The following is a 21,213-nucleotide window of genomic DNA, read 5'->3' on the forward strand; positions in this document are numbered from 1 at the left end:
TCCCTGGAGCCTTCTGTGTCATCAGGCAGAACTCAGAGACTCAAGTAATGGACACAGCCTTGTCAGCTTCTGACAGAATCATGGCATGGTTTGGCTTGGAAGGACCTCAAAGCCCATCCAGTGCCACCCCTGCCATGGCAGGGACACCTTCCACTGTCCCAGGGTGCTCCAAGCCCTGTCCAGCCTGGCCTTGGGCACTGCCAGGGATGGGGATTTTTTCTGAGCTTTCTCCTTTTTATAAATTATCTAAAAAGCAGTGTCTGAGACGGAGCTTCCTGTGCCCTAGCAAGCTTAAGAGTCTTTATAAAAACCAAACAACTTGACATTTAACCTCTTTTCCTGGTTTTCTGTCTTCCAGTGCTATATAGTCCAAGGGCTTTGGAGCATAGGAAATGCTTATCCTCACCTAAAGACCCCCCCCATTAACGTTCTCAGCCAGTTCTCCTTGTGCTTCCCCTGTGGTCACTGGCCTTTACTGGATGTGGTGGTTTTGTGTGTTAGAATAAGGTGTAAAACTTCAAAGTCGTGTCTCTAAATCCAGTTCCTTGTTTTTCTTTGCAGAGGAGGAGATTCTGGAGGGCTGGGAGCACGGGACAATGCTGCTGGAAGGAATGTGAGCCACGGAGCATGGTTGGTGCCACAGCTATCCAGGTGAGCTCCTCTCACTGACCCTCAGCCAGGCCAAAATTCTGCCTTTATCCAGGTGGCACTTGAACTCCAAAACCTTCTAAAGCCTTTTCTGTGTGTGTTTTAGTTTAAAATTTATCTGATTGTTACATTTCAGCTGTTATCCCAGTAAATGTTGCCCTGGTTTAGGTATAGCTGAAGGTCCTGGTGTGTGTTTGCAGGAGTTTGTTGTGCATAGACAAAATGTGGCCTCAGTAAAGGAGGTGCTGACCACAGGTGTGAAAGTACCTCCAGACTGATGGAAACTGCTCCAAGTGACTCAGCTGCAGCTCTTCTGCTGCATTTTCTGCCAAAAGCAGATGAGTAAAGGCCCCCATCAGTGCTTTGCATATGAGTATTTAATGAGTCAGTGCAGATTTTTAAAGATGTTTTGTTAAGAAATGGAAAACTTCCTGATATTAGGATGTTTCTTCCTTTTTTTTTTTTTTTTTTTTTTTTTTCCTTTCCTCACAAATAAACTTTTGGGGTTGAATACTGAAAGTCTTCATTTAGATGCAGCTCAGTTCTGTGCTAAGGAAGAATTTAGGGAGGCAAAGATGTTCCCTATAGGATGGAGTTTAGGATTCTTCAAAAGCAATTCCATGTGCTGGGAGCAATCACAGTCCAGCAGCGCTGGCTGTCATGCAGCTCTGAGTAAATAAATGAGAAATAACAATTACAGGGCTGCAAAGTGTTGCTGTGGAGTAGCAGCTGACTTTTCCACCAGCACCAGCTGGCAACTGGGAGTAGAGAAACAAAGCAAACAGCCCAGGAAAGTAGGAGGAACAACAGAGAGAGTCTGAAAACTGACACACTGGGAGCCTGGCGTGAAGAATAACAAACTCCTGCCACAGGATGTTTTGCATAGCAACAGGACTCTTGAATTCAAGTGGACTTCAGTGTCACTGCAGCACTTGCTTCCTGTGTGAGATAAAGAGCTGTTGTGTCCTGAATGCATTTTAATCTCTCTATCTAAATAGGAGTAATAATTAAAAACAATCAGCTGGGGGGAGGAAGCAATGGTGAAGGCTATTGCTGCTGGAAGCGTTTCCTCTGGTGTGGCTGTCAGGGAGGTGTGAACAGAGCCACGTGCAGGGGAAGCAGATTAAAGATGAACTTTGCCAGCAGGTGCTGAGAGCTGTCTGCAAAGGGCTTTGTGGATGAGGGGAGGAATTGGCTGGGACTGGAGAGCACAGAGCAGTTCCTGACACGCCTCACCATGCGCAAAGGGGTGCCAAAGGACCCGGAGATTGCTGACCTCTTCTACAAGGATGATCCCGAGGAAATCTTCGTGGGGTTGCATGAAATTGGACATGGAAGCTTTGGAGCAGTTTACTTTGTGAGTAGAGTTGGTTGTTTTTTTGGAGAACAGAATAATTTTAAGTGATGTTTTGGAGGCTTTTGAGCATTTGTAGAAGGAGGTGTTCCTTGAGTTTTTAGTGCTTTGTGTGCATTAGTTTTGTGATAACACATCTCAAAAAGAAGTGTTTCCAAACCACTCCTGATCTCTTAAATGTTCCAGCTGTATTTATATACATATATATATATATATGATGCATCTGACTCCATGTTCTCAGAAGGCTAATTTACTACTTTTGATACTATATTATATTAAAGAATACTATACTATACTAAAGAGTACAGAAAAGATACTTACAGAAGGCTAAAAAGATAATAATGAAAACTTGTGACTCTTTCCAGAGTCCTGGCACAGCCTGGCCCCAATTGGCCAATGAGTCAAAACAACTCCCAGCAGAATCCAATGGAACAATCACCTGTGGGTAAACAATCTCCAAACACATTCCAAAGGAGCAAAACACAGGAGAAGCAAATGAGATAAGAATTGTTTTCCTTTTCTCTGAGGCTTCTCAGCTTCCCAGGTGAAAAATCCTGTGAGAAGATGTTTTTTTCACAGAATGTGAATGCCACATATTTGTAGTAGCAGTTTACTATAGTCTTAATAGTGCACCCAGCTATCCAGGTCAAGTATATGGTGTTTGGTGCTGAAAGTTGAATTTAAACAGCTGAAAATTAATTTGCCAAACTGAAATTTCAAGATACTTGGAGCTCTTATGTTTGGAAATCTCTACAAGTTTCTTTATGGCAAAAGCAAAGAGAATTCTTCAGAGGAATGGGAATTCACACAGGATGATGTATGGCATTCATTGATACACATCTCATTTAATCTGGAAATGAGAAAAATTATGCTTTTACTGTTGGTATCAAACAAAGCCAAATCCAAAACACTGGAATTGGAAATAATTATAATCCAGTTGGCATTAGTGAGACCGAAGTAGAATCAATATTGAAAAAATCAGTTAAAGCCAAATTAAAGCTGCTTGGAACCATGGTCAGCCACTCAGGAGGATCAGGTTCACTGGAGCTGGGTTTCTGAATATCAGACAGGAAAGTATTAAGATAATATAGGTCCCTGACACCTCTAGCTTGGCCATAGGTAGCATGAGTTATTTTAAGTGTTCTAATTCACTGTTTGGAGTTGTGTGAAGTGATGGGAGGTGTTGGTGGAACTGTTGTAAGGAGAGGAACCTTAAATTTTATGTCATATAAGCATTTCATGTATATTTAGAGAGATAACAATATAATTCCTCAAGGTATCATCTCAAACAGGCCTCAGCAGGTGGCTGTTCCCAGGTGGGCTCACACAGCCCTGGAATTGTCTCAGCCAGGAGCATCCCAAGCTCCAGCAGGGAAAGTGGCAATGTGTCCTTCAGTGACAAATCCCAGCTGGAGGGACAGACACCACGGCCAGGTGGAGCTGCTTGGAATTGATGTGACAGGCAGAAAGAAAGCATAAATGCATCTGAGTGAAACACTCCTGATCTCCTCTGTGCTGAATCAGGGTGCAGGTGCTGGGGAAGGGCTTCAGAGTTTCTCATTTTCCGCTTTCTCTGCCTCATTTGAGCTGGGAGGGGCCTGTGCCACCTCCCTTCAGTGATTCCTGTGCCCCACTGGTTCACTCAACACAGTTTTTCTTTGAAGTCCCCACATGCCTCAAAAAAATGTCATTAGTTAATACATTCCTTGAAAGGAGGATTTACCGCATTTAGCTTCTATTATAGTTTAAGCTTTAAACTGTCACTATTTTTTTTTTTTGTCCCAAAAAATGGTTGGAGGTACAGAGATTTCAGCAACTGTTTTAAGACCAAAAGCTTGATGTTTTTTACCCTTAACAAGCAGAAATGAGGGCAGTGGCAGTCCAGGCAAGGAGAGATCTTTCCAAACCTGAGTTTTTAGCCTCTAATTACCATCCCTGCACCATCCAAGCAGAAAAGTAGAATTTTGATGGCTGCATAATCTTCATCACAAAATTAAGGTCTAGTACAGTGAAAGCTTTTAAATTTAGATAAATTCCAGGTTGAATCATCTTCTTGAAGCTGGAAATTGAAACAACTATTTAAGAATGTCAGTGTTGTATGGAGTTTTTGGATGAAATCGTGGAGATTTTGATACACCTCTTTATTTGTTTCTTTGGCAAACATTTTGCCAAAGGTTCATCTAAAACTGCTTCTACTGTAATTCCAGTAAAACTGTGTTTTGAGGGTTCTCAGTTGATGCAGTTTTGGGCATTGTACATATCAATAGCACAAAGTCTGAGGAAGGAACAGTGGATATTGCCAGATAAAACCAGGGGAAAGTCTCCTAACAGTTGTGTGGTAAATCATATCCTGAAGAAGATGCCTCTGAGGTGCAGGAGCTTGCAAGGATATAGGAGAAAAAGAAATCCTGCATTTGCCACAGGCACAGCTCACTCCATGGGGAGGGGGGGGGAAGGAAAAATGAAGCATTTTTCAGTCTATTTCTTGCTTTTTTCAATGTGTCTCTTTCCCTACTCCAGGCTACGAATTCCCACACTAATGAGGTGGTGGCAGTCAAGAAGATGTCCTACAGTGGAAAGCAAACAAATGAGGTGAGGGGAATAAAGGCAGCTGGGCATTCAGGAGCTGTGGAAATGGGAGCAGTGGAATGAGCTGCAGCTCTGGTTTGACCCCTGCAGAACAGCTTTTAATGCTCCCTTCCATGGGAATCGTGGAGGTTTGCAGAGAGAAAATGAGTTTATGCAAATTTTGACAAATAGTTCGGTTGAAGGAAGTGAGTGGGGATTCAGAATGCCTGGATGGGGCTTGTTTCAGAAATAATTTTATTAAGAAGTGTGTTAAGAGCGCATCTCTCTTAAATTTTTGAGAATCTATCAAATTGCAAAGAGCTGCTAATCTCAGTCTCATTTCAGTTTTTGTGTTAATGGTTCCTCTTATTTTGTATGGAGCTTGGACCCGCTGATCCTTTGGACTGCTGTGTGGATGTGCAGGGTGTGTTTGTTTGTTAAGAGCAAACAGGGCTGGTTTAAACTCATTTTTCCTTGCTTTTTCTCCCAAATGTCAGTGGTTCTGTGCTGTGTTACAGAAGGTGAGCAGCTCACTGCTCCTCTCTGTAGTTTCTTACTAACTTTGAGGCCACTGAACACTTCAGTTTGCAAAGCAGCAGCATTTAAGTGAAATGTATTGCAGTTAAAATGAGGAAGAAAATTATTTTGGCAATCCTCAAGCTGTTAAATATATCTTGGGGGGATCCCAGTGCAGGAGAGACCCAGACAACTGATTTACAGCTGTGCTTTTGCAACACTGACTTTCCATCTTCATATTGTAAAATCATTTTATGGTCACTTTTCAGACTGACCTACAGTGTGTGGTGAATGAAAGGATGAAGAGGATTGAAAAGAGAAATGTATTTATACTTTTTGCTCTGCTTTTTTCATTAGAAATGGCAGGATATCATAAAAGAAGTCAAGTTTCTGCAGCAGCTGAAGCACCCCAACACCATAGAGTACAAGGGCTGTTACCTGAAGGAGCACACAGCATGGGTGAGTGAGGGCTTGTGGAGCAAATGGACATTGCAGCACTCAAACCCTCAGCACAAGCTCTGAAATAGCTTTGAACAGCACTAAAATAAAGTTAAATTTTGCATCTTCTGATGGAAAGCTAACAAAACCTACTACTTTTTTCCCCCCTTAATTAGGGCGTTAAAACCACCATGCGATTTAAATTTGGAATGTAAAGATGTTTCCTAATTTCAAAATGCTTCCAGAGATACCTGAAGGCATGATGTTCTCTTTTTTTGCAGTTGGTTATGGAGTACTGTTTAGGATCAGCTTCTGATTTACTAGAAGGTGAGTTTGATATATCTTGGATTTTCTTTTTGCCAGTGCCCCCCACCTGAGTTTGATGGGAGTAGAGTGGAGTTTTGCAGATGCTCTGTCTGTCCTGCTCCATTCTCCAGGAACAATTTGAGGCTTTCCCAGTGCTACAGATAGTTGGCATGCACATTTTAATTTTGTCAAATGAAGGTATAAAAGTGTGCAGGTATGTTCCTGTAATCTATGCTTTTTAGGGCTGCCTGTTTTGGAATATCCATAATAAAATCCTGCAGAGATCACCCTTGTCCTTGCCTTGCTGTGTGCAGGAATAATTACAGATGGGTTTTAGAACAGGAGGTTGCTGTCACCTCAACACTGGAACAGCACCTGCAAAGAAAGAGGGGAATCTGAGTCAAAATAGGGAATCAAAGCCAAAGTTTACAAAAATTAGTATTCCTTGGGGGCCAAGATCACAGGGTCACAGTCTGCGTTCTTCCCTCACAGGGAAGAAATTTTCCCTAATTTCTCTTTGAGCAGATTGGTGGTATTCCTTTCTTTAAAAAACACTTTCTCAGGAAAATATCCCATTTATTTTCTTCAGTTTTGTTTTATTTTCTTGCTTTTTTTCCCCCTGTAGTTCACAAGAAGCCACTCCAGGAAGTGGAGATTGCTGCCATCACCCACGGTGCCTTGCAGGGGCTGGCCTACCTGCACTCCCACTGTAGGATCCACAGGTGAGGCTGCAGCTGCTGCTGCCCTTCCCTCTGCTGCTCCCTGGAGTCTCAAAGCTGCTTAGAAACTTATTCTAACTACTTTGGAAAAAGTTATTCTACCAACATTTTCTCTGCCTTGCTGGCAATTGTTCTGTGCAGACCCTGGTAACAAAGGCTGCCCAGGAATGTTGCACTGAACACTGATAGGAGAATATCACCCTAAATGTGCCAAATAAATAGGAGTTCACTGAGCTAGACTATTTCTAAGACTAGATAATTTTTCACATTTTCATGTGAATAAGTAAAATTGTATTGGTTTTGCACAGCCTGGTTTTTGGTAGCAGGGAGGCCACAGAAGTGTGATGGAGTCGCAATTAGGTGATGGAAGTGCAAGTTAAGGATAAAACTACCTGAGGAGAAATCCAAGCACTTTTCCATGGAAGGTGGCAGAGCCCTGGAGCAGCTGCTCATGGAGGATGTGGATTTTCCCTCTCTGGGGACATTCCAACCCCACCTGGCCCCGTTCCTGTGTCACTGCTCCAGGGGGGTTCCACTGGGTGATCTCCAGAGGTCCCTTCCAGCCCCAGCTATGCTGTGCTTCTGTGACCTGGATTTCCTCCAAAGGGTACAAAGGGAATTCCAGCTTTTCCCTGCTGAGCTGGGGAGCTCAATCTGCTCAGCCAGAAATGAGCAGCAGCGACACATCCCTGCTCTGTGGCTGCTGCGACAGAAGGGGACAGGCGGCAGGGCGAGCCCTGCCTGGGCGGGGAGCAGCGCCAGCGACAGCTGCCTCTGCCAGGGCAACGGCGAGGACAGGGCAGAAGGGGCAGAATTTGGGGTTGAGGACGCGATTTTGGGGTTGGGGACGCGATTTTGGGGTTGGGGACCCGATTTTGGGGTTGAGGACCCGATTTTGGGGTTGGGTCCCGCGGGTCCGGCCCCGCACGGGGACCTGGCGCGGGGGCGCCACCTGGTGGCGAGGCGGCGTCACTGCAGCCCCGCGCCGCTGATCGCGCGTGGAAAAGGAGGGAATTATTGGATTTTTTTATTATTTAATTTCAGGCATTTTTATTATTTAATTGCAATTAAAATTAGTATTAAATTATGGTTAATTATTATTGAAGTAGTATAAAATTATTTTAGCATTATAATTAAATTATTTAATTTAATATAAATAAGAATTAAATTATTATTTAATTCAAGGCTGGCAGATATGTTGCTGATACCTGATGTGGCTGTTGAGCCGTGGTATAGAATTACAGCATGGTTTGGTTTGGAAGGGACTTTAAAGTTCATCCAGTGCCACCCCATCCATGCGCAGGGACACCTTCCACTATCCCTGGTGGCTCCAAGCCCTGTCCACCCTGGCCATGGACACTGCCAGGGATCCAGGAGCAGCCACAGCTTCTCTGGGCACCCTGTGCCAGGGCCTCATCACCCTTATAGGAAAGGATTCCTTCATAATTCCCCACCTAACCCTGCTCTCTATCAATAGGAAGCCATTCCTTGTGTCCTGTCCCTCCATCCCTTGTAATAGGGAATAAATCCTTCCCCATCTTTCTGGGGTGCTGAAAGGCCGCAATTAGGTCACCCTGAAGCCTTCTGTTTTCCAGGCTGAATAATTCCATTTCTCTCAGCCTTTCCTTGAGGGAGAGGTGCTCCATCCTTTTGGCTGGAGCAAAGGGAGGGTGACAGGGGAGGTGACAGTGAAGGGGACAGCCTGTGCTGTCTCTCTTTTACTTTGAGGTGTTCATTCTTGCACACACAAGACTTCAGCACTTGTCTTGCAGCAGAAGTGTTGGGATGCAGCACTTGTGGGTGAAATATTCCATAATAATACTTTTGAAGCAGTGCTGCCAGGGAATGGGGGAACAGAGGTTATACGCTCAGTGAATTCCTCTCTGTGTCTCTGTCCCAGCATTACAAATTGCAGACAAAGGCATCTCACCAGAGTTTGCATCATGCTGAATTACTTCTTTTTCCTCTTTTTTTTTTCTCTCTTAAAGGGATATTAAAGCTGGAAATATTCTTCTAACAGAACCAGGTCAAGTGAAACTTGCTGATTTTGGGTCTGCATCTATAGTGTCCCCTGCCAACTCTTTTGTGGGAACGCCTTACTGGTGAGTGAAGCCTGCAGGGCTTCAGTCCTTTATAGGTCTGCTCTCTTCCCTTTCCAGTGCTTCACAGTTCAATAACAATACCTGAATAAAATGGCCAAGCAGTTTTCCTGACATCCCTGGGTCCAGATCTTCAGGAAGTCTGTCCTTGCTCAGGGTCCATAAGCAGAGGTTTGGGCCGTGCAGTGCTTGGAAATGGCTCCACTCTTGCAGTGCCATTGGCTTAAAAATACCTCACACTTGCCCCAGGTGATGGGACTGAGGCATTCATGGAGAAAGGGGATTAAAAATGCCTCACACTTGCCCCAGGTGATGGGACTGGGGTATTCATGGAGAAAGGGGATTAAAAATGCCTCACATTTGCCCCAGGTGATGGGACTGGGGCATTCATGGAGAAAGGGGATCCTGTTATTCTGACTGGAAGTCACACAGCTACTTCAATCCTGTTCTGAAGGAATTGCTGAGGGGTCACCCGAGTTCCTTGGCATTCCCAGCACTGAGGACCAGCACAGCTCCATGCTCCACTGATTTTGTGGCAGAGGCCCCAGGCAGTGCTGGGAGGTCACCATGGCCCAGCCTTGGAATGAGGCCGTTTGGCAGGAAGCCTTGTTTTTTTGGAAGAACACCATTTAAGAGGCTGAATTTTTGCAGGCTGGGCCTGCTGCTTCTCTGTCCCCACTTCATCCCTTTATCCTGGACCACCACTGTTCCCAGTTTCCCTGTTCCATTCATGGCTGCCCCCACAGGCTGCATTTTCCTGCTGGAAATGCTCCTGGTGTGCCAAGGGGCAGCCTGGGGGAGGGTGCAGGGGGTGCCTCTGGGGCTCTCCCAGCCCTTGCTGTCAGCCTGCAGCTGCAATGCCTTTGGAACTACCCCCCTTTTCCCCTTTTTTCCTCCTCCCTTTTCCCTCTTTTTCTCCCTCCCTTTTCCCCCTTTTTCTCCCTCCCTCTTTCCCCTTTCTTTCCTCTCCCCCTTTCCTCTTTCGCTTTTTCCCCCTTTCCCCCTTTTTTCCTCCCCCCCTTTCCCCTTATTTTCTCTCCCCCTTTCCCCTTATTTTCTCTCCCTCCCCCTTTCCCCCTTCTTTTCTCTCCCCCTTTCCCCTTCTTTTTCCCCCCCTTTCCTCTTTTGCTTTCCCCCCACCTCTTTTTTTCTCCTCTTCCCCCTTTTTTTCTCCTCCCTTTCCTGTTCTTTTCTCTCCTCTCTCCTCTTTCACTTTCCCCTCCTTCCTGTTTTTTTCTTCCCCCGTTCCCCTTCTTTCCTCTCCCCCTTTCCTCTTTTGCTTTTTCTCCCCTTTCCTCTTTTTTCCTCCGCTTTGCTGCTTCTCTTCTCTCCCCCTTTCCCCTTTCTTTTCTCTCCCTCGTCCCTCTTCTTTCCTCTCCCCCTTTCCTCTTTTGCTTTCCCTCCGCTTCCTCTTTTTTTTCCCCCTTTCCCCTTTTTTTTTTCTCCCCTCTTTCCTCTTTCACTTTTCCTCCCATTCCTCTTTTTTCTCTCACCCTTTCTCTTTTGCTTCTCCCCCCTCCTGTGACAAGTTGCTGCTGTGGTCAGTGCCTGTTCCATTCCAGCACACTCCTCCTCATCTCCCTGCTGTCTCTGCTGGCCTGTGCCTCTGCCCAAGGGGCTGGAGCCACCTCAGGTGGTGTCCCTGGAGTGTCCCTGTGTGTCCCTGACTCAGCCTTTGCTCTGTGCTTGCAGGATGGCACCAGAGGTGATCCTGGCAATGGACGAGGGGCAGTACGATGGCAAGGTGGATGTTTGGTCTCTGGGGATCACATGCATCGAGTTAGGTGAGTCAACACACAGCTGAGGTGGGTGATTCACTCTGCAGTGTGTTAGGAACCCCTGCAAAAAGGGAAGATCCTTATTCCTCATCAGTTTTCCTCTTTAAAATGACTTGGAGAGCCCTGATAGTTGAGTTCAATCTTTTTCTGCTGGCAAATCACTGATGCTCTGTGCTTTCATGTCAGTCTGGTGTGCTCAGTTATTCCCTGGAGAGCCAGAGCACTTTGCTGTTGAGTGAGAGCAAACCATGGTTTGTCACCTGTGTTTTCCAAGCTGCACTCAGTGAAAGCTGTCCCAGCTGTTGTGCCAAGAGACCTGGTGTCCTAAGGATTGTGTGTCAGAAGGGAACTACATTTAATTTGCAATTCTTCTTACTTCCCTGCTCTCTGAAACAAAAGTCTTCAGTCTCAGCTGAAAAGTTTGAGCCATGAATCATCGTGGACAGGTTCTTTATGGGAAGAGAAGAAAAGGGTTTGCACTTCAGAGGGCAAAAGATGCACATCCACAGAGCCTGGAGCAGAGGTGGATGTGGTGGCAGGTACACAGAGCAGACTCTAAGTGTGTGTTTCAAGTTTGAGTATTGACACTGCATGTGCTGAGTAGATTATTTTCAAAAATCAGTCTTGATACAGATTCTATTTAACAGCAGTACACCAATAACTCATTGTGTGGGTGAGTTCACTGACAATGTCATTGGTGAATGTTTAATCAGCAGAAATATGCTGATAACAAAGAGGGGGATGTGCAGAAGTGCTGTCTCCAGAATTGAGATGGTGTAGATAACCAGAACTAACATGGCTTTATTTCATGTGCCAGCATGCTGACACAGTCTGTGTTTTGACATAAAGAATACCAGAATTAGAAGTTTTAGGCTTCTGTTGTTGTGCATGGCCAATGATTTTTGTTTGTGTGGAGCTCAGGTGTGCCACAGCCTCCCAAGGAGCAAATCACAGCAGCAGGAGAGGCTCTGCACCCTCTGTAGTCTTAGTACCAGCATTTCTGTGGAGCTTTTTACTCAGGAACTCCAAAGATGATGGATTTGCTTTCCTTAAAAATACCCTTTTGAGAAGCATTAAACTTTTTTAAACTTCAAACTTTGCATGGTTCCCTGTGTGAGCACGAACTCAGGCAGCAGTGGGAGGAGATCTCTTGTTGAGCAGCCCTTTGAATGCTTTGAGGCTTTCTTTGAGTGCTGATGCCTTAATTCCTGGTGTAGCTGAAGTGAGTAGTGATTCAGGAAAAGCAGATGTGTTGCTTTGCCTGCATGGCAAAGGCTCTGGCCTGAAAGAACTGAGAAATCTGGCACCACTGACCCTGGGGAGAACCAGGCTCCCCCAGAACTGAGAGTTCTGCCCTCCTGAGAAGCCAGGGGCCCTCTGGGTGCAAGGATGGGGAGGATTTCAGTGAGGGGGAGTTCATGGCACATCTGGCCAGCGAATGGGCTAACCTGTCCCCCTTGCAGTGACAAATGAGGCAGGCAGCCACTTTTTCCTCTAATCCACATGTTCCAGCAGTGCATCCAACATCTGTGGGGACTGACACAGCGTGTCCTGGCCCTGAACTGTGCCTGAGATTAGTTTTACTCAGTTTCAGCTGATTTTGCCACAGCAGATTAGGTGTGAGATGTTGCAGTTAAAGTAAGATTTACTGCAAGTTCTTACAATTTGTATCCTGCTCTCTTTGGATTTTGTCATCTCTCTCCAAGTGAACAGCAGCTTTCCTTGAGTGGGTGTCCTGGTCTAACTTGGAATATTAAAATAATTGGCCTAAGTGTGATGACAACAGCACTGGGTATTGGTTTAGCAGTGATACTCTGCTCATACTTCCATACATTTCTCCTTTCTTTCCAGACAGCTTTATCACACCTTTCTGTTCTTTTCTCTTTCCAGCTGAAAGGAAGCCTCCACTTTTCAACATGAATGCAATGAGTGCCTTATATCACATAGCCCAGAACGATTCCCCTAGGTTACAATCAAATGAATGGTAAGAGAACCATCAACAGCTGATTTTTTTTTTTTTTTGTTTGTTTCCCTGAAAATGCCCTGTGACACTGCACAGGTCAGGCCTGACAATGAACATGTTGGCTGCAGTGCAGTGATTTGTGTGTGTTCTCAAATCTTGTGTATGCTAGCTCAGTTCTGACCTTCTGTCACTCTACAATCTAAAAAAAGTGTGCAGGTGTTAATTCTGGGGTGTAGCTGCTGTTGGAATTAAAGTACTCTCAGATGTGTTAAACCAGCCATGGCTGAGCATCAGCAAAGTTTCCAGCTCCCAAAGATCTCTTGGCAGAAGGGTTGTTAGCATTGCTGTGCAGCTGAAATGTGGAGAAGGGGAGGAGAATGTGGAGGTAATTGGATATTTTTGTCAGTGGAGGACTCCAGAAACCCTCAGAGCTCTGTGGCCAGTGAATGCTCCCTTGCTCCAGGCTTGGATACAAGAACATTTGGTTATTCTGTGGGTTCCCAGTTCCCAGGATTGGAGTGTTGCTGTTGGGTGATGCTTGGCAGAATCTGCAGAAGGATTGAAACCAAAGCTCCTGCTGAGGTGTGGAGTTCCCCCATTCCTCTGCTGGCCATTTGAGCAGCACAACTCTTTCATTGCTGATCATTTTGTATCAAGAACACTCCAGTTCCCTTATTTTCATCCTCTCTGTTTTGCCCATTTTTCAGGGTTCCAGGAGCTTGCTCTGCTGCCTGCATGTGACCCCCATGTTCTGTGCAGGATTTGCAGTGCAGAGCAGAGGCAGCTGTGCATAAACACAGCCCCACATCAGTGTTCTGCATTGCAAGCCCTTGCTTACAGTGCCCTGTTTGCCCTCTAGGAGTCACCAAGGTGCCCTTTGTGATCCTTTTGAGTCCACAAAAAGCAGTTTCCTTCTTTCCAGCTGGGATAAAACCTCCAATAAAGCCTCAAGTGTTGAGCTGAGCATTGAGGCAGGGTTCCCTCTGTAAGCTCCCAGAGATCAGTGAGTGCATTTCTGGAGTTCCCAATAATTCCACTGTCCTCTGTTTGTAAGCAGTTGAAGTAAAATCAGAAATGGTGACTGGTACACGTAGCTCTCACTTGGTTTTCAGTTTGTACTTGGGGATAGATATGTATCCATTTTGTTTCAACAGCCTTTAATTGGGAAAGAATTGAGGAGATCAGCTTGGAATTTGGAAAAACCCAATTACTTTTTCTGCCTTAGAACTTAAGAACAAATCAGTCAATGTTTTTCTTTTGCTTTACACTGATAAGTTTTAATATATTCCAGATCCTGAGCTTCTTTTTTAATTTATATTTTTTAAATTTTATTTTATTTTATTTTATTGTATTTTTTGATTTTTGCAGGTCAGACTCCTTTAGGGGATTTGTTGATTACTGCTTACAGAAAATACCTCAGGAAAGGCCATCATCAACAGATTTGTTACGGGTAATTTATCAAATCTTTTCCAGAAATCTTGGGGGAAATCTCTTTGTCTACCAAAATAATTGTATAGATGGTGAACAAATATTTGCCCTTACAAAAATCCACTCTTTGGTTGGGGTTTTTTTTTGGTTTTCTTTTTCCCTCCATTCATGCATCACCCTTAGCAGTTAAAAATAGCATTGAGGGGATAGGCCAAGGCTGACATCCTCCCCTAATCAAACCACCAGACCCAAAAGTTGTTTAAATCCTTTTAATGGTTTCTGTACTGAACCCAATTAATTAAACTCATTTTGGAAATAACTGGATCACTTTGGAAGGAGTTTTTACAGGTCCCTAATTGCCAAGAGCCTGTAGGAGGGGAACCTGGAGTGATGTGTGCAGAGTTTGCCAAGGCTTTGTCAGGGAATCATGAATCAGTTGCAGTTTAAGTCATTTGGGTTCAGTTTACCTGGGAAATAGAGGAATTGTTTACAGCTCCAAGAGCTTTGCTTTTGGGAAATTCAGGAGCAGCCTTCCATTAGAAGGTAGGGGGATGTGAAATCCTGTCCAGCCCCTTTGCCATCAGGCTTTTCTTTTAAGTATTACCTTTCTTAAAGTTGATTATTAGCCCTGCTCTCCCTCTGGCTGCCAATGACCTCTCCAGGTAAATGATGAAGGAGCTGTTTGTGCTCCCTTTGGCACCTGGTGTATTTTTTTATTTCCTGTGGTACATTTGTGCTGTGGTAAATAATCAGTGTTTTGTTCCCTGGTTCTGCTTGTGGCACCCTGACCAGCTAATAGGTTTATGTTGTGAGTTTTGGAATGATTCATTCCTGGGGATTGGCAGCCTTGCTGCTCTCTAGGAACAGGCTGAGTTCATTGAAGGATGTCATTTCAGGAGTTCCTTAGGTTGGAGTCTCTACAAACAATTAGAGCTGAGATCTGAGTGTGAAATCCTGTCTGTTCCATATTTTATATTTATATTTTATTTATATTTATGTCTGCCCTACGCTTTTCACATGGTCACATTTTAATATTTGAGTGCACACATAGAATGGATTCAGGTTCAAGATCATGGTTCCAAATGCTTTGCTGCTTTCTAAAAATGATCTACAATGAGATAAAAATGGGTCCCTTTTTTTGCTCATCGTAAATAAGCTGCAGATTGTTACTGTTCACAGAGAAATAAATGGTGGTTATCTGCATTGAGGAGCAGAAATGATTCATTTTGTTTCTGTGTGAAATGATGTTAAGAACTTTTAGCTCTGATTCAAAAATAAACACCATCACTACAAGCAAAATTGGGTACTGAAATGACTGGCTGTCCCCAGTAGCAAAACTCAAATGCACAGCAGTTGGAATTCAATTAAAAACGAGAAATCAGCTTGTGGCATGATGCTTTCCTTGTTTATTTACAAATCATTAAAAGATGATTAGCTCATCCTTTCAGCCCTCTTGTTGAAGGCTCCTGTTTCAGGGTGGCTGGGGCTGCATGTGCTGCAGGGGATGAGTTCACTGCTGAGTGAGCCCCCAGGGGAGCCGGCAGGCTGAGCAGGCAGAGCTGCCCCTCCTGAGGATTTCCTTGCAGGTGGGTCCAGCTGCTGAGGCTCCAGCAAAAGCCCCTTGTGGATTTGCAATGTGCAGCAGAGAACAACTCTTTTTCACCCATTTTTTTTCCCTTTGCCAATTTTTATGTTTTCACAGTTTTTCTGTTTTTCTACAATCATGGAGAGGATGGTTGTGCCCTAAAGCCATCCCTCTTGGGAAGCAGCACACCCAGCTCTAGGGATCCCATAAAAGCATTGGCAAGTGTTCACTCAGGTTGTCTGCTTTAGCCAAGGTTAAATGGGAAAGCTGGAGACTTTTATATCCACTGCCAGCTGTACAGTTCAGGAGAATGTATCTGATAAACCAGATACATTTTTATTTTATTTTTAACCATGTTCCTAAATACCATTAAGGAATTTATTAATTCTGCACTTAAAACCTGTGCAGGAGTTGTCAAGAGCCTGATTTGATTCCAACTCTGGCTACAAAAGTTTTAGGTATAAATAAACTTTGTGTGTGAATTGGAATGTTTGGAAGTTTTATGTGTGAATTGGAATAGATGGATGCAGTATAAATCTTTGCAGGTTGATTATTGTTTCTTCTGGATGCATTTTGTTCATTCCTGTGCCTCCAAGGTTTGAAGTGTCACCTTGTGTGTTTTGAGTGAACTTGTTCAGGAAGGGACAAATCATCTGTGCAGCCTGAAGAGCTCAGAAAACCTGACCCCACCACGAGCTCAGTGTGTGTGGAGCCTTTCAGAAAGGCAACTACCAGTTCTTGAATATGAACAGATAAATTGCAAGAATGGGAAGTGTCACTTCAGGGATCTGACAAGTCCTCCATGGTCCCAATTGAACCCCAGAATCTGCAGTGAGGGGTTCTGCAGTCCCCCACTGTCCCTGGTTTAACCCCAGAGTCTGCACTGAGGGGTTCTGTCTCCTTTAACAAGTCCCCTCTGATCCAGTTGAACTCCAGAGCTCACCCCAGTGAGATTTCTGTCTTCTTTAACAAGTCCCCCACTGCCCAGTTGAACCCCAAAGTCTGCAGTGAGCTGTTCTGTCTTCCTTAACAAGTCCCTGCTGGTCCCAGTTGAACCCCAGAATCTGCAGTGAAATGTTCTGTCTCCTTTAACAAGTCCCCACTGTCCCAGTTGAACACCAGAGCTCACCCCAGTGAGATGTTCTATTTCCTTTTACAAATCCCCCATGGCCCCTGTTTGACCCCAGAGTCTGCAGTGAGGGGTTCTGTCTCATTTAATAAGTTCCCCTTGATCCCAGTTGAACCCCAGAGTCTGCAGTGAGATGTTCTGCAGTCCCCCACTGTCCCTGGTTTAACCCCAGAGGTGACCCCAGTGAGATTTCTGTCTCCCTTAACAAATCCTCCCCTGGTCCCAGTTGAACCCCAGAGTCTGCAGTGAGGGGTTCTGCAGTCCTCCACTGTCCCTGGTTTAACCCCAGAGTCTGCACTGAAGTGTTCTGTCTCCTTTAACAAATCCCACCATGGTTCCAGTTGAACCCCAGAGTCTGCAGTGAAATGTTCTGTCTCCTTTAACAAGTCCCCCACTCTCCCTGGTTTAACCCCAGAGTCTGCAGTGAGATTTCTGTCTCCTTTAACAAGTCCCCACTGTCCCAGCTGAACCCCATAGGTGACCCCAGTGAGATTTCTGTCTCCTTTAACAAATCCTGCCCTGGTCCCAGTTGAACCCCAGAGCTCACCCCAATGAGATTTCTGTCTCCTTTAACAAATCCTCCCCTGTCCCAGTTGAACTGAGAGGTGACCCCAGTTGTGTCTCCTTTAACAAATCCTCCCCTGTCCCAGTTGAACCCAGGGGTGACCCCAGTTGTGTCTCCTTTAACAAATCCTCCCCTGTCCCAGCTGAACCCAGGGGTGACCCCAGTTGTGTCTCCTTTAACAAATCCTCCCCTGTCCCAGTTGAACCCAGGGGTGACCCCAGTTGTGTCTCCTTTTCCCCAGCACGATTTTGTCCGCCGGGAGCGGCCGCCCAGGGTGCTCCTCGACCTGATCCAGAGGACCAAGGATGCAGTGAGGGAGCTGGACAACCTGCAGTACCGGAAAATGAAGAAAATCCTCTTCCAGGAGACCCGGAATGGCCCCCTGAACGAGTCCCAGGAGGAGGAGGAGGTACTGGGAAGGGTTTGGCTCCCCATTCACTGTTACCAGGCATTGCAGGGACAGGGAGCTGTTCCTGTCCTTAGAACAAGCACAGCCTAGGTGAGGAACGTTGTTGGAATCTCATCTGGATCAGCAGAGAGGCAGGAGAGGATAATGAGTGAAAGTCCTTGCTCAGTGTTAAAGCTGCCAGTTACTGTACATGTGGAACTTTGGATTTTTTCCAGTGCTGCCCATTCTTCTGGAAGCCTTAGGGAAGAAACTCATTCTGAGGGAGGTTCTCTGTGAGAAGTGGCTCCCAGCCTGTGTGGAGGAGGGTCTTTGACAGCCCAAGCTTTTCTTTCTCATCTGCACAGTCAAAACAACTCCATTAATGTTAATATTTTTTCAATTACCATAACTTTACTGTAAAGTAATTGGCCTCTCATGAGCTGAAAAGCAAATCACTGAATTAGTAGGACTTATTTTTTTTTAAATTCTTTAATGTTAAGGAAGAAAAAGGTTAAAGACCTAAAATGCAGCTTCAGTTTAAATCTTGTAATAAACAAGCCACTTAATCAGTGTATGATAATTGACCCTAACTGTGGCTGAGAGAAGGAAACCAGTCATTTTTCAATTGATGAGCTTAGATGGAAGTTAATGTCACTTGGTGCAGGCATAATGCATAAATAAATCCATGACTGCTTCTCAGTGAAGAACACTGACAGACAGATGGATGTCTGTGCTCCTTTGCTCCAGTGGAGTGAGGCAATAACACACAGCAAGGTGCCCAAGCTCAGAGGATCTTCAGGGCCTTGGGGGTGTCAAATGCTCCTTGAAAGCTAAACTGGTTGAAGAAATGGGCATGTGGGAGCTGCAGGAGGAGGGGACTGACATTTTGTGAGGATGCCCCAAAGGAGCAAGAGCAGCAGCTGCTGTGATTGAAGGTCCCCTCCAGCTTCCAGACCTGGAGCTTAGCTGGGGACTGGGGGATTGTCAGATTTGTGCACTGAAACCTCCCAGTTTCTCTCCCCACAAGTGCCAAGCTGTCAGCAGAGCAGGGAATGGTTTCCCACTTGGCTGTTGAGCACTTGCAGCTCACAGGAAACACTGGTGGTGTTTGGCTCCAAGGTTTGTCTCTGTTCTCCTGTCCCCACTCCTGAGGAGAGCGGGGAGAAGAGCTGCAGGGAGGGCAGGGATGCAGCTGACACTCTGCATGTGCACAGCATGCTCTGCACTGACCCCTGAGCCCTGTCCCAGCACAGGAGGTGTCACTGCTCATGTGTGTGTGTGTCACTAACTGGGCACGGAGGGCAGACCCAGCACGTGCTGCTGAGCTGGGGACACAACCTGCCCCACTGGAAATGCCACCAGGCACTTCCTTCTTCTACCTTGGGCTTTCTAAGGTGGAAGATGAGCCTTAAAAATACTTAACGTGCAAAATATTACTAATGCTTTCCTCAGAACCCTCCCAGGAAGGTGAAAGTTGAAGTTAGGAAGCCAGGTTGCACATGCAATCTCATCTCTGTCCTTCCTGCAGAAACATTCATTAATGGCACAGCCTCAGATCCTTCATTATGTGATTTCTTCTGCAACTCTACATAAGCATCCTGAAAATATTTTCATTCCCCTGTGTTCTCTGTAAAATAGTATTATTCTGGATTTTAAGTGCTCTCTCACAGGCTCTGAATGATCTGCTGATTGCTTAAAAAATAATCACACAATCAAAGGCAAATCTGTCAAGTCTCAATTTTATCTTTCTGTCGGTCTCCAACAGAATGAGTTCCCTGTTAATTGATTTGTAATGGAATTCTCCCCAAGCTCCCTTCAGAGGCCAGGGCAAACTGGATGCAGCAGCAGGCTGCTCATTTTAGTGAGTCAAGGCTGCTTCACCCCAGGAGCTGAAGGATGTTCAGAGTTCTGTCCTCACTGTGAGCTCCTTACGAGCCTTTTTGGTGCCACTAGTTAATTACAAAGGACTCCATCAATTCTCTCAATCAGTCCAGACTAAGTGCATACTCTGGCATTACTGTACTCCTATGGGTATGGAAGAAGAAAAAAGGCTGCTAACTCCTGATATTTGGCTGTAGAATCATAAATACCTCTTACATGAGGAATCTTTGTTTATGTATATCCAAGTTTTTACCCCTGTAATAATGCAGGCTCATCTGAGTCAGCTGCTAAGATTCTTCACTCACCTTTATCTTGGCTGAAAACACAAGGTTCAAGGGGTTTTTAGCTTGATAAAATGGAATTGTTGACTGCTTGGGAGGTTAAAACCTCTACACCATGTAGAACATACAAAATAATACATGGATTCCTTGTCTTACATATTTTCTGATTCAGGAAATGTGTTATAGCAGATCCTGACTTGAAGCATTGTTTTAATTCAAACTTGGATAATTTCTCTTAATTATGAGGCTCTTTCCACCAGCCATCCAGTATTCCTGGATGTCTCCTATCAAGCCAGGAACCATGCCCAGACTTAAGGATACATGGAAAAAAAAATGGCTTGAAACGTGATGTGATCAGATTGCAGGGGAAAAGGCAGGAGCTGCCTGCCTGATATGGAGCATTCCAGAACCCAAACAGCCCTTTGAGATGTGCAGTTGGCAAAATAATGCCCAAAGACCCTTGAAGCCTGCAGAGTCACCTTTAAAACAAACTCTGGGCGTTGCAGGCACGTGCTGGGCAGGTGATGTCCTGCAGGATCTGTAACTGATGCCCCTTGTTTTATAGGACAGTGAGCATGGATCAAACCTGAGTAGGAAGATGGACAGTCTGGGCAGCAACCATTCCATCCCCAGCATGTCTGTGAGCACAGGCAGCCAGAGCAGCAGTGTGAGCAGCATGCAGGAGGTCCTGGATGAGAGCAGCCCTGAGCTGGTCATGATGCATAGTGACGAGAGCACCATTAATTCCACCTCCTCCGTTGTTCACAAGAAGGTACGTGTGCCCTGCTGCTCTGTGCTGAGAGCAGGAGCTGCTGCTGGCCTTGCCAGAGTCAACTTCTGTGGGGTTTTTGTCTTTAAATCATCTAAAGAACCTCTGCCCATGAAAAGAGGTTGCTACTCAAGGAGCTGTCAGTGCCTAGGCAGGGTCACCCAGGCTCCCCGCATGCCCAGCCCTGCATGTGCACCTCTTCCTCTGCTTGGGACATCCTTGGGAATGCCTGTGCTGTGCTCTGTGTTGGTCCTGGCAGCCAAGCTAACCCTCTGCCAGGCACAGTGTGTGTTTCACACCTGCCTGCACTTGGATTTCCCTGGTGAGGAGTGGAAGTGTGCAGAGCTTTGGACCCTTCCCACCAGGTACATTTGGAGTCGAGTCCCGCTCGATGCTTTCCTGCTGCTTTGCTGCATGCTGTGATCTGATGCCTTTCCTTTTCCTAGGGCTGGATCTCGAGCTGAGGTTGTCTAGCTGTGAGCCAGCATCTCATCTCCACTGTTTGTCTGACTAAAATAGTTTTGGCTTGGCCTTGGCAGTGTCACTTGCTAGTGGGCAGCAAAATGTAGGTTGGTTGTGTTGGTTTCGTTTGCAAGGAACTTCAAAGTGTACATGTGCTTTTTGCCAGAGGAGCTAAAACATTGCAGCAGCATGAAAAGTGTGAGTTTCTTGTTTGTAAGGTTACAGTAAGGCTTGGTTGTAACTAACTAAATATTTGTAAGCAGTTTTTCCTCCTGAAGTGCAGGGTTTGTGATGTTGAGTATTAAGAACTATTGAAACGTTTTGTCTTCAACACAA

The 21,213-nt window shown here is 45.4% G+C and overlaps 1 protein-coding gene across 2 annotated transcripts in view; it reads left to right on the plus strand.

Annotated features, from left to right (window-relative positions):
• The first annotated feature begins 561 nt into the window (after nt 1-561).
• TAOK3 (TAO kinase 3) overlaps nt 562-21,213 on the plus strand; it is a 46,016-nt gene continuing 25,364 nt past the window's right edge. The window contains exons 1-12 of one of the 2 annotated variants that reach the window (XM_063173344.1): nt 562-651; nt 1,795-2,005; nt 4,523-4,594; nt 5,444-5,545; nt 5,806-5,851; nt 6,456-6,552; nt 8,538-8,651; nt 10,341-10,432; nt 12,317-12,410; nt 13,758-13,839; nt 17,338-17,505; nt 20,212-20,418. In XM_063173344.1, the coding sequence (XP_063029414.1) occupies nt 1,886-2,005; nt 4,523-4,594; nt 5,444-5,545; nt 5,806-5,851; nt 6,456-6,552; nt 8,538-8,651; nt 10,341-10,432; nt 12,317-12,410; nt 13,758-13,839; nt 17,338-17,505; nt 20,212-20,418 (1,194 nt within the window). In that variant the 5' untranslated portion in view covers nt 562-651; nt 1,795-1,885. The remainder of the gene's footprint in view (nt 652-1,794; nt 2,006-4,522; nt 4,595-5,443; nt 5,546-5,805; nt 5,852-6,455; nt 6,553-8,537; nt 8,652-10,340; nt 10,433-12,316; nt 12,411-13,757; nt 13,840-17,337; nt 17,506-20,211; nt 20,419-21,213) is intronic. The other variant, XM_063173345.1, reaches the window with a different exon arrangement.

The sequence above is a fragment of the Melospiza melodia genome, chromosome 20 (assembly GCF_035770615.1).
Source record: "Melospiza melodia melodia isolate bMelMel2 chromosome 20, bMelMel2.pri, whole genome shotgun sequence".
NCBI classification, from domain to species: Eukaryota; Metazoa; Chordata; class Aves; order Passeriformes; family Passerellidae; genus Melospiza; species Melospiza melodia.